Genomic DNA, 12,914 nt, shown 5'->3' with positions numbered 1-12,914 from the left:
AAATTTAAGAGATGAAGTACTTATATTCTTGCCAGCTAGTACGAACAAATCATTACTGTCCTGGAATGGTCTTCATAAAGTACTTAAAGTACTGAAGAAGAAGAAGAAGAAGAAGAAGAAGAAGAAGAAGAAGAAGAGAGAGAGAGAGAGAGAGAGAGAGAGAGAGAGAGAGAGAGAGAGAGAGAGAGAGAGAGATAGAGAGAGAGAGAGAGAGAGAGAGAGAGAGAGAGAGAGAGGGGAGAGAGAAAGAGAGAGAGAGAGAAAGAGAGAGAGAGAGAGAGAGAGAGAGAGAGAGAGAGAGAGAGAGAGAGAGAGAGAGAGAGAGAGAGAGAGAGTGAGAGAGAGAGAGAGAGAGAGAGAGAGAGAGAGAGAGAGAGAAAGAGAGAGAGAGAGAGAGGGAGAGAGAGAGAGAGAGAGAGAGAGAGAGAGAGAGAGAGAGAGAGAGAGAGAGAGAGAGAGAGAGAGAGAGAGAGATAAAGAGAGAGAGAGAGAGAGAGAGAGAGAGAGAGAGAGAGAGAGAGAGAGAGATGAAGAGGGAGAGGGAGAGGGAGACGAAGAGGGAAAGGGAGAGACAGAGGCTTTAAAGGTTGAAGAACTTACCATTAGTAATGAGAAGAAAGGGCTTAGCTTGCTGGAGCAGAGCGCCTCCAGCCTCAGAGCAACGCTGGAAACAGCAATACGATCATCCTCGACACGAAGTCGTGATTGATATTTGTTTTTTTCTTATGTATGTTAACGCGGAAAATGTAAAAAAAAAAAAAAAAAAAAAAAAGAATCACAACGCTAGGCCGATCCTACTTATCAATATTACAAGATTACTGGTGTGGAGTACATTATACAGCAAAGAAAGTATGTATTCATAAGAAAGCACACATACATAATGTGGCTTAATGATGCAACATAGAGCATCAGGCAGGTTGACCACCGATAACAAGTATTAGACGCGTTAGGATGGTTCCTGGGAGGAAGGTGAGGCAGAGGAGGGTTGCAGGATCTCGCGACTCCTCTGGGGGTAAGAACCACACTTTAAGAATTTCTACCCTAGCATATCTCCCATTTTGCCAGAAGGGCAAGCCACGGATGGGGGGCATCTTTTGGAGAGTACAGTAACGTCCTTTCAGACTTGTCTGACTTACCTCCTCCTTGCTTCCTCAGCTCAATTTGTACTGTGCCCATACTGTACATCTGCAGTCCTGTTTTGGTTTAAAGATTGATGAGACTTCGAATGGCAATAGACTGTAGGATCCTTAAGTCAGTAACAGTCGTTAATGCTGAGTCAGCTTTGCACCACTGAAGAAAAGTGGCATAAATTCAATGAAGCAAAATCTTTTTTTCAGGATTAGATTTGTCGCAGGCCTGATGATCTAATGTCTGAAGCAGCTAAAAAAAAAAAGTTCAATGGAATTTAATAGGTTATCCTTTGCATTAAGTGTTCGTATCACTTGCATCAGATTGATGAACAGTTCTATCAAATGCCACCGCTGGCTAGCCTTCTGCAAAAAAGGGAGCAGCTCTGCCTGAGGCATTGATATTGCCAGTTTTACCTTATGGAAGTGAAACTGAATGCTACCTTGTGCCTTGGAGTCTCATCTTGATGCCTTTTATTGACAGGACCATATGTCCAACCAACGGCCATAAAACCTGTTACTTGCACAATACAGGAATGCCAACTAAGGCTTCAGGGGCATTTAGCTCGGTTCCTCTTGGATGATCCTACCCATTAGGTTGTCTCTTCCCTAGACAACGCTGACTGGAAGAAACCTGTGGGACGAACTAGGAACCCGTGGTTTGGGCAGATTGACCAGACCTATCGCGAGAAGTTACAGATGGGCCGAGGACCTTCCCGGCAGCTTGCCATGACGGACCCTTGCGGCTGAAAGCGAAGATTGGATGTGGCTATGCATCCCGGTCAGTGTGCATGATACATTGGTGTTCATTGTATGACTGATTATACAAAAGTAGTCACATAAAATGCGTATGTAAGTGTCAAGCTGTATTAAGTGTACTTTGATCTAATATTTCAAAATAGCAAATTCAAGAGATGAAGTACTTATATTCTTGCCAGCTAGTACGAACAAATCATTACTGTCCTGGAATGGTCTTCATAAAGTACTTAAAGTACTGAAGAAGAAGAAGAAGAAGAGAGAGAGAGAGTAAATGTAAATTTGGTTATACTACCATCTAATACTTATCTTTTGTTGTAGATGGTGTACTAATTCAACTACTCTTTCAAAATTGAGACCCTTAGGAAAGCACCCCCTCCTACAACAGAGAAACTTCTCAGGTCCTTCCTAGTCCTAGTGTCATTTTATTGGGCTTTCATTCCTAATGTTGCCTCCCTCGCCAGTCTTCTGTCTAGTCTATTAAGCAAGGAGGATTTCCATGTAGTGGTGCTACCAGTCTTACAAGTACCTTAGACTACGCCACCATCCCAGAGAAACGAACCAGTCCACTCTGAACTCTCCGGTGGTGAGTAATGACTCGACTGTTCTATCTTTGTTATCATTTGCTGAATCTGAAGAAGAAAAAAATAGTTGTGTGCGCGCAGGCGTGTGTATGTATGTGTATATATATATATATATATATATATATATATATATATGTGTGTGTGTGTGTGTGTGTGTGTGTGTGTGTGTGTGTGTGTGTGTGTGTGTGTGTGTGTGTGTGTGTGTTATAATAGACCTACACGTATTTTTGTTTGTTGTGTGGGATGTCCTTTTCGGTCTTGAAATTAATTACTATCCCGCAGATTGAGGCTATTTTAAGGTGCTCTCATAAACCTCCAGAAAGTCTACTATCAATTAAGGCGTCCTGCATATACATCACTATGAATCTCGTCTATCTGCTGAAAGGTACGTTGATTGTTATTTGCGAAATCTGAATCTACCATATTTGTCTCTTGTTATTTGTTATGTATAGTAATGTACTTCTTATGCCAATCTGGATTTTGCTGTTGTAATGTTTTTTGTGTGTCTTTGCATTTATTTTCTATTGTTTATGATTTAATAAATGTGTAAAATTTCAGTGTTTTGATATCAACCCAACTAATTGAACAATCACAAAGTAACATCTAGAATCTGGTTTTTGAAAACCTCAAATGAAATTAACTGACTTGCCTATATCAACGTGGTAGCTTTTTCTTAAAGGAGTGAAGTATATTTCGTCTTCAGTCTTCTATGTACACATTTTAGCATTTATATATTTAACATCAATGATACACAGAGGAGAAAAGTGATGTGTAATTCTTACCTAAAATTTCTTACAGTATTGTCTGCGTTAATTTATCTTTAATGAATTCTTGCCATTTTTTCTTTTTTTCTGAAATATTTCTATAGATAAAAATATTGCTACATTTGCTAAGCCATGTCTTCTTTTTCTTCTTTGGTTTCCTGCAGCAGCATCTTTCTATCTCTCTCCTTATCTTTTTACCTCACCTCCTACATCTTCCACCACCTTCCCTTCCTTTATTTACTTTATCTTCCTCTTCCTCAAACTGCTCGGTCTCCCTCTCGTTCTCTTTCTCCCCCCTTCACCTCCTCTCTCTCTCCCCTCGTGGCTGACCCTTAAGTGGCCTCTGAGTGGTTTTCAAGGCCTGTTTTCTTAAGGCTTTTGAAATGAACACCAAAAATATATATACACTACATATGCATTTTCTTTTATCTTATTCTCAGGTCTTTCTAAGTATGAATTTGTAACGAAACATTAAGCTTCATTCCTCTTACTATGTTACATTCATATATTACTTTAGGTTGGTTCACAGGTGGATTTACATCGTTTATGAATGATTTTCTTTTTAAATCCCCCCTAATCCCATGCCCCTTATTGTCCCCTCCTCTTCCTAACTCGACTCATCGCATCAGACAGTGTAAACGTTTCATCCCATCTCCAACCGCATCCTCTGCTACCCCTTACTCCACTCCACAAACGTGTCCCCTCTTCTCCGCCTCATAAGAAAATTTCTCAGACCTCCCAAACAAATTCCATTTCAGAAACTCTCGAGGACATTTATAACCCTCTTATCATTCATCTTCCAGTCTTTCTGCTCCCGTTTCATCTACATCACAGTGACTGCTGACATCTATCCTCCTCGTACTAGTACGTAGTAGATACGTGTTCTCTGTAATAGTCAGTGTATGCCTCAAAGTGTATCAAATATTAATGATGGTTAATGGTTAAAACAAATGATTGTACTAGACATCAAAAGCCATGTAATACTATTGTAAAGTATTATTGAGAAAAGGGTAAAAATAATTTAACGATTAGCTAAAGATAAAATGTGTTGGATGTCAAAGGTTGTAGCGCGCCATAGGATAGTATGGTAGTGAAAAGAGGGGATAGCAAATGGAGTACGGCAGGGAAAATGGTAAAGGGCTAAGGGAAACTGCAATAGGGTAATAAGGGTAGAAAGGGGTGTTAGAGAAGTGGAAAGAGACGAATCCGGGGAATGGGATAAGGGGACATGGGAAGGTGGTGAAGTATCAGGAAGAATGCCAGGATGGAAAGGATCCGCAGGACACTGTTGCGTTATAAGGGATTCACATGAGAATCCAGGTGGGAGCGGTAAGAATAATGGGGAATGGTGCATATGGAGAAGGGGAGGTGTTGGGAGAGAGTGGGAGGAAGAGGGGTAGGGGGGACTTGAGAAGGAGGAGGTTGGACATCGGCAATTACTCTGTATGTAGAGGGAATAGGAATAGAAAGATTGGAGGGTGGATGAGAGAGCGGAGCGTTCTCCTGGGTCATGTTTAGGAAGTTTTGGATATCTTCAACGGTTTCTAGAGGGGAGTTGGAGGGGGAGGTCTGAGAAATGAAGACTTTCTTATGAGGAAAAGAGAGGACAGATGTCCAAAGAGCAGAGGAAGAGGTGGGTGTTATAGAAAATGTGGTAGATGGGGTGGAAGTTTAGACTGCCTGGTACGACAGGGAAAGTGAGAAGGAAGAGGGGTAGGCATCGGGGAAGCGGTAGAAATTGGATTATCTGGATTTAGACTGGAAAAGAAATTAGACTGGAAGAGAGAGTGAGTAGAGGTAGGATGGTTCGGGGTAGATGGAAGATACTGGGGAGATGTTGAAGCATCTTAAGATGGGAGGGGAGTGAAGCGAAAGATTGTGTTGGAATAGGTAGAAAAAGAAAAACTCGGCGTGCTTCCTGTCTGGCCTCAAGTAGAATGAAGTTTAGTTTGGATATGAGAACTGCTACCTCATACTCGAGCTTTTAGGCAGGGCAGATCCTATAGAGTATATTATGGGAGCCACACAACTGGCACAGGTGAGTGCCTGAGCAGAGCAATTTGAACGGTCATGACTAGGTTGGCCACATAAAGAGCAGTGGGCTGTAGGGCGAGTGTTGGGCTGGGTAGCTAAAACGCCAACACTTCTGCCATTGACAAGGACGGGGTTGACATGGTCGGACAGGACAGGATGCTTCACCAATATAAACTTCACTGGGGAGGTCCTGTCTACGGAAAGTAATCTTGGCAATATTGGTGTAGGACTGTACTGCCACTGCGTCATAGTCAACAATGCAGGCAAGTAGGTCGTTTTCACAGTCTGACCAGTCCTTGTTGTGAGTGAGGTTGGGTTGGAATAGTTCTGCCAGTGAAGTCAGTCAGGGTAGATAGTATACAAGCTTGGGATGTAACTGGCAAGGCGTGAACGATAGGAATGACTGCGAAAGGAAACTTTGCCTATTTATGTTTGGAGACACTGATGGAAGAGAAAGGGCTGTAGGGGGAATCACAAAGAATCGATCCCACTTGGCTGGGCTAAAAAGAGTACTAGAAAGATTTACAGAGGTGGAAGCAGTAGAAGGACGAGGGTGGGAGAAAGAGGTGGCAGTTGTGGAGTGGGGTAGTGTTGTGGGGAAAACAATAAGGATGAAGAGTGGTGATAAGCGAGAAGGGGGCAGATAATGAAGACTCTGCAGGAGATGGAGAGGAGGATACTGGCAGAGAGGAAGGGGTGTATTCTGAAGGTTGAGTAATAACCTGGGTTGTTAATTCATAAAGGACTGAGTTGACAACAAGCATCTAGGTGGGAGTAGTTGTAGCAGTTGTTGAAGCCATGATCAATGGAGATGTAGAGGTTGTAAAAGCAGTAAAGTCAAATTTAGATAAGCTAGTTGATGATTAGGCAAGCCTTAATGCCCCTAATAAGGGTACAAGATCTTCATTACTGGCCATGGTGAGCATGATATATGTGGGGTAAATGCTAAGCAATTAACTAAGATAATATCATAACCATGGTTCCCGGAGGCTGTTTAGGATTGACACAAAACCAGCCTTCCATCCTTTCAGATCGACTCTCTTACCTTAAGAAGTGGACAGAAGAAGGGATTAAAGAAGAGAAGGAAAAGGACAGAAGAAAAAACTATGCAAAATTAGTTGAAGCAAGGGCTGAGGTCCAAGATAGAGGTGATCTCCTACACTGGGCCTCAGACCTCGTCTCCTAAGCCCACCCAAGGCAACAACAGGTATGGGATTGGGGGAGGGGATATTAGTATCTAGAATCAATATTAATCCAATCCTTCTTCCTACTGCACACCTTGTTTTTTTCTTTTCAAATCTATTGGCTTGTGAAGTTCCTCTTGCCTTCAGAAGACCTCAGCCTCAGCTCTAACCACCAGGTCTAGTCTCTCTTTTTGGAGGATTTTTTCCCCAGTTAGTCCTCTAAGGACCATTGATCAGCCTTGCCTACCCTGCTTTGTAAAATATAGAGTATTCATTATAATCTTATAGTCCTTGTTTAATTGACCTTTTTCTAAGTGGAATATACTATTCAAAACAGAAATAATTTGGAAATAATTTATTTGTTGTATCTTTAAAAAAACATGTTTATTATGTCAATTGAATATTTTAAGTAATCAAATTATCAACCATAATTTATTCAATTACCACTCATGGAAACTCCAATGCTCAACGTACTCCTGATACATACACCAACATACTTTCTTTTTTGGTTCAAAATGGAGTATACATCTTCTTGCTAAATATTGGGTATTCCAAAACTCCATTTGTTTCAGTTATATATGATGTATTTTATATTTCAGGGTTACAGAAGTTAAAATGATCCACCAAGTTATGTTTTTTTGTCCTTTTTCTTATGGAGAAACGATGCAATGTAAATATTTTCTACATGGCAACTTAAAGAAATCTCTTGTTCACCATTTGCTTCTTTCTTCTCTTACTTCTTGGCAGCTGCAGCCTGAGCAGCTTTCTTGGCTTTCACCATCTCTACCAGTTCCTGGGGAAAAATATACGGTTATTAATTCAACTGAATGAATTTATAAATGAATGAAAATTAATAGCATTCAATATTGAGGTAATTTCAGTGTACAGATTACAGAAAATGCTTTCATAACTACATAGATACAAATTAATCCTTTAATATTTCTCTTACAGAAGAAAAAACTAACACATTTCATGTTTTTTGTGTGTTATATTCTAATAATTTTATTTTCGTAATCCTGAACAAGCTAACAGGAAAGGAGAACAGCACAGACTTGTGCCATAGTAACCCACTGCGGCTGGCAGCATATAATATTCACTGTAGTTTTATTTCATAATTAATGTTCATATAGACTGTGCTCAGCCACCAAGGACGTCACCTGATTTACTCTTTCCTTGAGTTTTTTATTTTTTTCTAATGATATAAATACTGATACAGTTATTACTTTTATTGAAACTCCTGAAGTCCTGCTAGACACACAGACAGGTCACAAAAACCGGGGTTTGACCAATTTTAAAGGAAAAAGTCACACTAAATCCCATGACAATGCATCCTCACATCCTACAATCTGGCTAAGGTGGTGCTTGAGACCTCCCCTACATAAGCCCCTGATTTTCTGTCGGACATAGTACAGGGACCTTACCTTGTATCGCCTCATGCAGTCTTTCTTGGTGCGGTTTGGCACGCAATCAGCTATGCGATCCCAGCGGTCTGGTGTAGACACTGGATAGGTCTTCAAAGCCTGCTCTAGTAAACGCTGCTCCTCAGGACTCCATGCCATGGTGTTCATACCCAGCATTTCTTGAGGAGCTTTAAGGGGGGGGGGGGGGGGGGGTTATCATTTAGGAAGTGTATCTCTTATTCAGTGTTTCCACATTCACAATATTTTACTAATTACAAGTATGCCATATGCTATTTTTCATGGAAATACTGTGAATGTGCTGGGGAGTGAGGCTGTATGCATGTATGTCACACTTAACTCCAAAGACATGCAAGACAAATTTGTATAGCTGACTATCATGCCATCAGAGCAATATAGACTATATTGCTTGATCACGAACAGACTCAAGGTGTAAAACTCTATAAGCACAAGAATATTCATATCACAACCTCGACAGTTAATCCCTCACATACTTACTATCGAACCTCTGAGAAGCGGTAGAATCACTAATTGATGGCTTTGTCTGTGATTTTTCAAGACTCTGGTATGCGTGTTTATTAGCGGCTTCTCGCATGTGTTGATCCGAGTGCAGCAATTCCTTGGCTTTTCCTAACACTTCCTTGGCATTCCTTGTTGTGATGTTTGTTGATGTATGTTGATTGATGTATTCTGATACCACCTCCCATCTTAAAATTTTAGAAATTGTAAAAAAAAAAATAGTAAGGTAAATTCATGTGCAGGAGCAGAAAAAACAAAAGTTAATGAGAAAGTTGATTTCAAGAAAGACAGAAAAGAAAGAAAAGATAAGAAAAATCCTTGCCATACATATGAGAAAGGTTATCCTACTTACCTCTTAGTTGTACCAGCTGGAAATAGGTTGACAGCCTTGATAAGAAGTTGTAGGTCATCCTGATTCCAAGGTTTATTAGCAGCACTATCACCGCCACTACCCCCACCCCCTTTTGCTGCTGCTGAGGCTACCTCCTCTCGCTCACGTTTAATTTGTTTGCGGATTTCTCCTACCTGCGTTTCGTGATTGACAAATATGGTAATGAACACTTTCACTGTAACTGTGCTGTATGAATGTTTTCTTTCCTCTTAAAATTTGAACAAGATTCCAGAAAATCCATGTCTATATATACACACCGACAAATACTAACACACATAAATTAAAATAAACATATATGCAAATGGAACTTGAACAAATAAACCAATAAATAAAAACACGAATCCACAAACCTCTTTCATCAGAACTTCTCTTGCTGAAGAATGGTTTTTCCCCGCCCGAGTGAGTTCCTTGTTCAGGTCCTCAATTTTGTTCAGTTCCAGAGCCTCGCATAACAGTTCAACATCTGTCATTATCTGTACTTTGTCATCTTCCTTGGTTGCATAGTAATTATGGTCCTTACAGAGTGTTCGTAGAGTCTGTAAAAGAGAGATTTCTCTGTGCATCTCCCTGAGCTAAGCAGACTACATGCATTCAATATACATAAAGGGCATTTCTACTTGTATTCCTATATGTCTATTGAGGGACATGAAGTTTTCTACCTACTTTACATGCAGCATTTCTAACTCATATCTGTCTTTTTCAAAAAAAAAAAAAAAAAAAAAATAATAAAAAAAAAAAAAAAAAAATCCACATTCTATTTATCTAACATTTGTAATGATCCTTGCTCGGCAAACAACAATTTCTCTATCATACCTTACGCTCTTTTTTAATGGCTTTCTTTAGTGTTTCTCTCTCCTTTTTCTCTATTTCCTGTTTAGCTCTCTGCTCTGCCTCTTCTGCTTCCCTCTTCTTCCTTTCGGCTTCTTCTGCTTCTTGTTTTATCTATAATGTCAAAGGAAGAATGTTAAATATATATAATTGAGGTTTAATCTTATGTACACAACTAAACCGATCATATGTGAAGAAACACACTGGCAAGACTATATATTTCTGTGTATTGGTGTGTGTACCTTTGTGTTGTATTTCAAGGGTGTATTTGTGTATCTGAATATGTGCATCTGTACATATGGACATTTGTGTATCTATGTATGTGTGTTTTTTATTGCCATCAACATCAATAATAGCAACAAAACATAAGTAAAAAAAAAAAAAAAATGTACTGCATTTTCAGCAAATACCAACTAGGAGGGATACTAACTTATTTTAACATAATGTACTACAAAGAAAGAACAAAAAAAAGCAACTTACTCTCTCTTCCTCCTCCTGCTTCTGTCTCAGGGCATCGGCTCGAGCTTTCTTCACGGCCAGCCTTCTCTCTCTCTCTTCCTCCTTGAATCTGTATAATAATAAAGTCATATCAATTTTGAATGTTTGTGTACTCTTGCAATGCAGCAAGATGCAGGAATATAGAATAATGAGGGGAAATATATAAAGGGTGAAACAGCCCAGGAGAAAGAGAAAAGGCAAAACACAAAAGAAATGAAAAGAAAAGAAAAGAAAAGAAAAGAAAAACAAAAGAAAACAAAAAAGAAGAGAGAGAGAGAGAGAGAGAGAGAGAGAGAGAGAGAGAGAGAGAGAGAGAGAGAGAGAGAGAGAGAGAGAGAGAGAGAGAGAGAGAGAGAGAGAGAGAGAGAGAGAGAGAGAGAGAGAGAGACATAAACTAGCAGCAAAAGTCCCCTGACATTACTACACAACCATAATCATTATAACTTTAATAACATTAGGAACTATCATTAAAATACAAAGTCTGAACAGTGCAACATTGAAAAGGGATGTCATGAACATTACAAATAAAATAAACAAAGAAAAAACTTATCCAGATGACCCATACTTTGCAATTCTGGGGTCACAGGCATATATATTGTCTACTAGTCTTCTGAGTCGAGCCATTTCTTCCTTGCGTCGACGCGCTCGCTCAACTTTGTTTTGTTTCTCTATCCATCTTCGTTCTTCCCGGCTGAAAGAAGGAGAGGTGTCAATAGAAACCCTGTTCGTGAAATACCTTTGGAAAATAACTGCAATTCAAAAACATTTTTAGCGTACATAAACCTAGTGGAATCCCGTTTTTAATTTTTAAATAACCAACAGCAAACCATTATTCTGAAATATCACTTTTTAGTAAAATCTATATCACAATCTTTTCACTACTCTATGCTGCAATTGAGGCCATAATATTATAAAATAATTCTTTAATAAATAATAACCCCTCTCCTCCACTTACTCTTGCCCTTTTTCCTTCTCTTCCTCATCAAGATATGAAAACTCTCGCCAGGATTCAAAGTCGTACCAAAAGCTGTAAAACCTGTCAACCTGTCAAAAGAAATGGTGCAATGTTAAAATCCAAAATCCAAATTCAAAATTTTTGTATACTACTGGAATACTATGTTATTAACCCCTTGCCGACGGGTACGATGGGTTGACACGTGCTATGCCCACTGTTAGTACTTGTTTGATTGTTTTTACATAGATGGCTATACTTGTACTAAGTGACTAATGAGCCAGTTACGAGTACTGCCTGTCTCGCCCGTTCACCCTTTTCTTTGGTTTACGAAATATTTTATGTTATCTTATTTTGCAGTTACTAATATTAAAAAACATTATAATAATCATAATGTTTATAATAAAAATAACACCATCTATATTCATAGCACTAGTAAAAAATACATTTTTACTGCGAATTCAAATCAGGTAAGGTCACAAGGTCTTCTAATTGACTCCTTTGTGGCTAAGCACTTGCAGAGCCATCTATGGGCAGACATTTCACAAAAAAATATAGAAAATGGGCACAGCATTTTCCCCATTTTTTGTTAATTTTCCCCGGCGGCATTGGGTTAATATAAAAGAAACTAACCATCATCATATTTCCAATATACATCAATCTATTTATTTGTTCAAAAACTTATTTCACATTCTGTAAGACTGCAGTAACACTGATAGATTGTGTTCACAACTTTTCCAAAAGCTCATAAAAGACTGACTAGATCAGTTTAAAAAATGAACAAAACCAAAAGAGCACACACAAATGAGTAAAACAAAAACTACTCCCATTACTGAGTCGACAAAAAGCTTTATTTGACATACACACCTTTTCTTTTGAGTCGTCCGGCTTTCCTAGAAGTGGGCAGTGCTTCCTCGTAGACCATCGAGTATTTCTTTCTATCACAGGAGCGAAAACCTGTAGGATAAAGTTGACAGTGTGGTGCGTGAAAGAAAGGAAAAATCGGGCAATATGGTGACAGTGAGGAATGACACTTGAGTACATGGCTGCATAATTTTAAGACCCGAGTGTAGTCTTTCTCTCTCTTCCTCATTATGACCCATTTTCCTTCTTTCTCTTTCTCTTGCCCTGATAATTGTGACATGAAGGTATACTTTTGGTAAACTATGCTATTAAACTCTTGATCTATTTACCTATCTATCAATTAATTTCCTTTAATATGTTTTTCTTTTATATTAACATAGGAAAAATAGGAATGACAACAAAACTAGCAAATAAAGAAAGGATAAGACACCACAATAAATATAATACCCATACCATTACAAAGATGGTAAACAACAATAATACCCAAAATAAACCTTAATGAACACCAACCTTAAAGAAATTAGCCTTGTTGTTTGACGTCACTGGCGGAATATCATCGTCAAACTCGGGATCGACCGAGTCCCAGGAACGCCTTTTCACAGGGTCTCCCAGGATCTCATAGGCTTTGGTGATGCAGGTGAAGTAATCATCGTCATCACGGATTTCCTCCCCTGCACCTCGTCTCTTGTCGGGGTGGTGGCGCAGAACCATGATTCGGTCTGCAGTTATAAAGTGTCAAATTTAATTTCATGGTAAATCAGCTAAATATTTAGGAGGAGAAGGCAACTGCAAAAAGCAAAAGGAAGGAAGAGAAAGAGAAAGAGAGAGAGAGAGAGAGAGAGAGAGAGAGAGAGAGAGTGAGAGAGAGAGAGAGTGAGAGAGTGAGAGAGTGAGAGAGTGAGAGAGTGAGAGAGTGAGAGTGTAAGAGAGTGAAAGAGTGAAAGGGTGAGTATGTAAGTGAGTGAGTGAGGGGGGGGAAGGAAGGAAAGAGGATT

The 12,914-nt window shown here is 39.4% G+C and overlaps 1 protein-coding gene across 1 annotated transcript in view; it reads right to left on the bottom strand.

Moving 5' to 3' along the window:
• Nucleotides 1–6,789: 6,789 nt before the first annotated feature.
• LOC125032158 (dnaJ homolog subfamily C member 2-like) overlaps nt 6,790–12,914 on the bottom strand; it is an 11,769-nt gene continuing 5,644 nt past the window's right edge. Inside the window, exons 4-14 of the mRNA XM_047623236.1 lie at nt 12,430–12,638; nt 11,923–12,012; nt 11,059–11,147; nt 10,669–10,794; nt 10,086–10,173; nt 9,591–9,719; nt 9,128–9,313; nt 8,739–8,911; nt 8,366–8,574; nt 7,871–8,037; nt 6,790–7,242 (exon numbers count right to left, since the gene is read on the bottom strand). Of these exons, the coding sequence (XP_047479192.1) occupies nt 7,183–7,242; nt 7,871–8,037; nt 8,366–8,574; nt 8,739–8,911; nt 9,128–9,313; nt 9,591–9,719; nt 10,086–10,173; nt 10,669–10,794; nt 11,059–11,147; nt 11,923–12,012; nt 12,430–12,638 (1,526 nt within the window). The 3' untranslated portion in view covers nt 6,790–7,182. The remainder of the gene's footprint in view (nt 7,243–7,870; nt 8,038–8,365; nt 8,575–8,738; nt 8,912–9,127; nt 9,314–9,590; nt 9,720–10,085; nt 10,174–10,668; nt 10,795–11,058; nt 11,148–11,922; nt 12,013–12,429; nt 12,639–12,914) is intronic.

This window comes from Penaeus chinensis, chromosome 14 (assembly GCF_019202785.1).
Source record: "Penaeus chinensis breed Huanghai No. 1 chromosome 14, ASM1920278v2, whole genome shotgun sequence".
NCBI lineage: Eukaryota > Metazoa > Arthropoda > Malacostraca > Decapoda > Penaeidae > Penaeus > Penaeus chinensis.
This window is presented reverse-complemented; position numbering and strand designations above follow the sequence as displayed.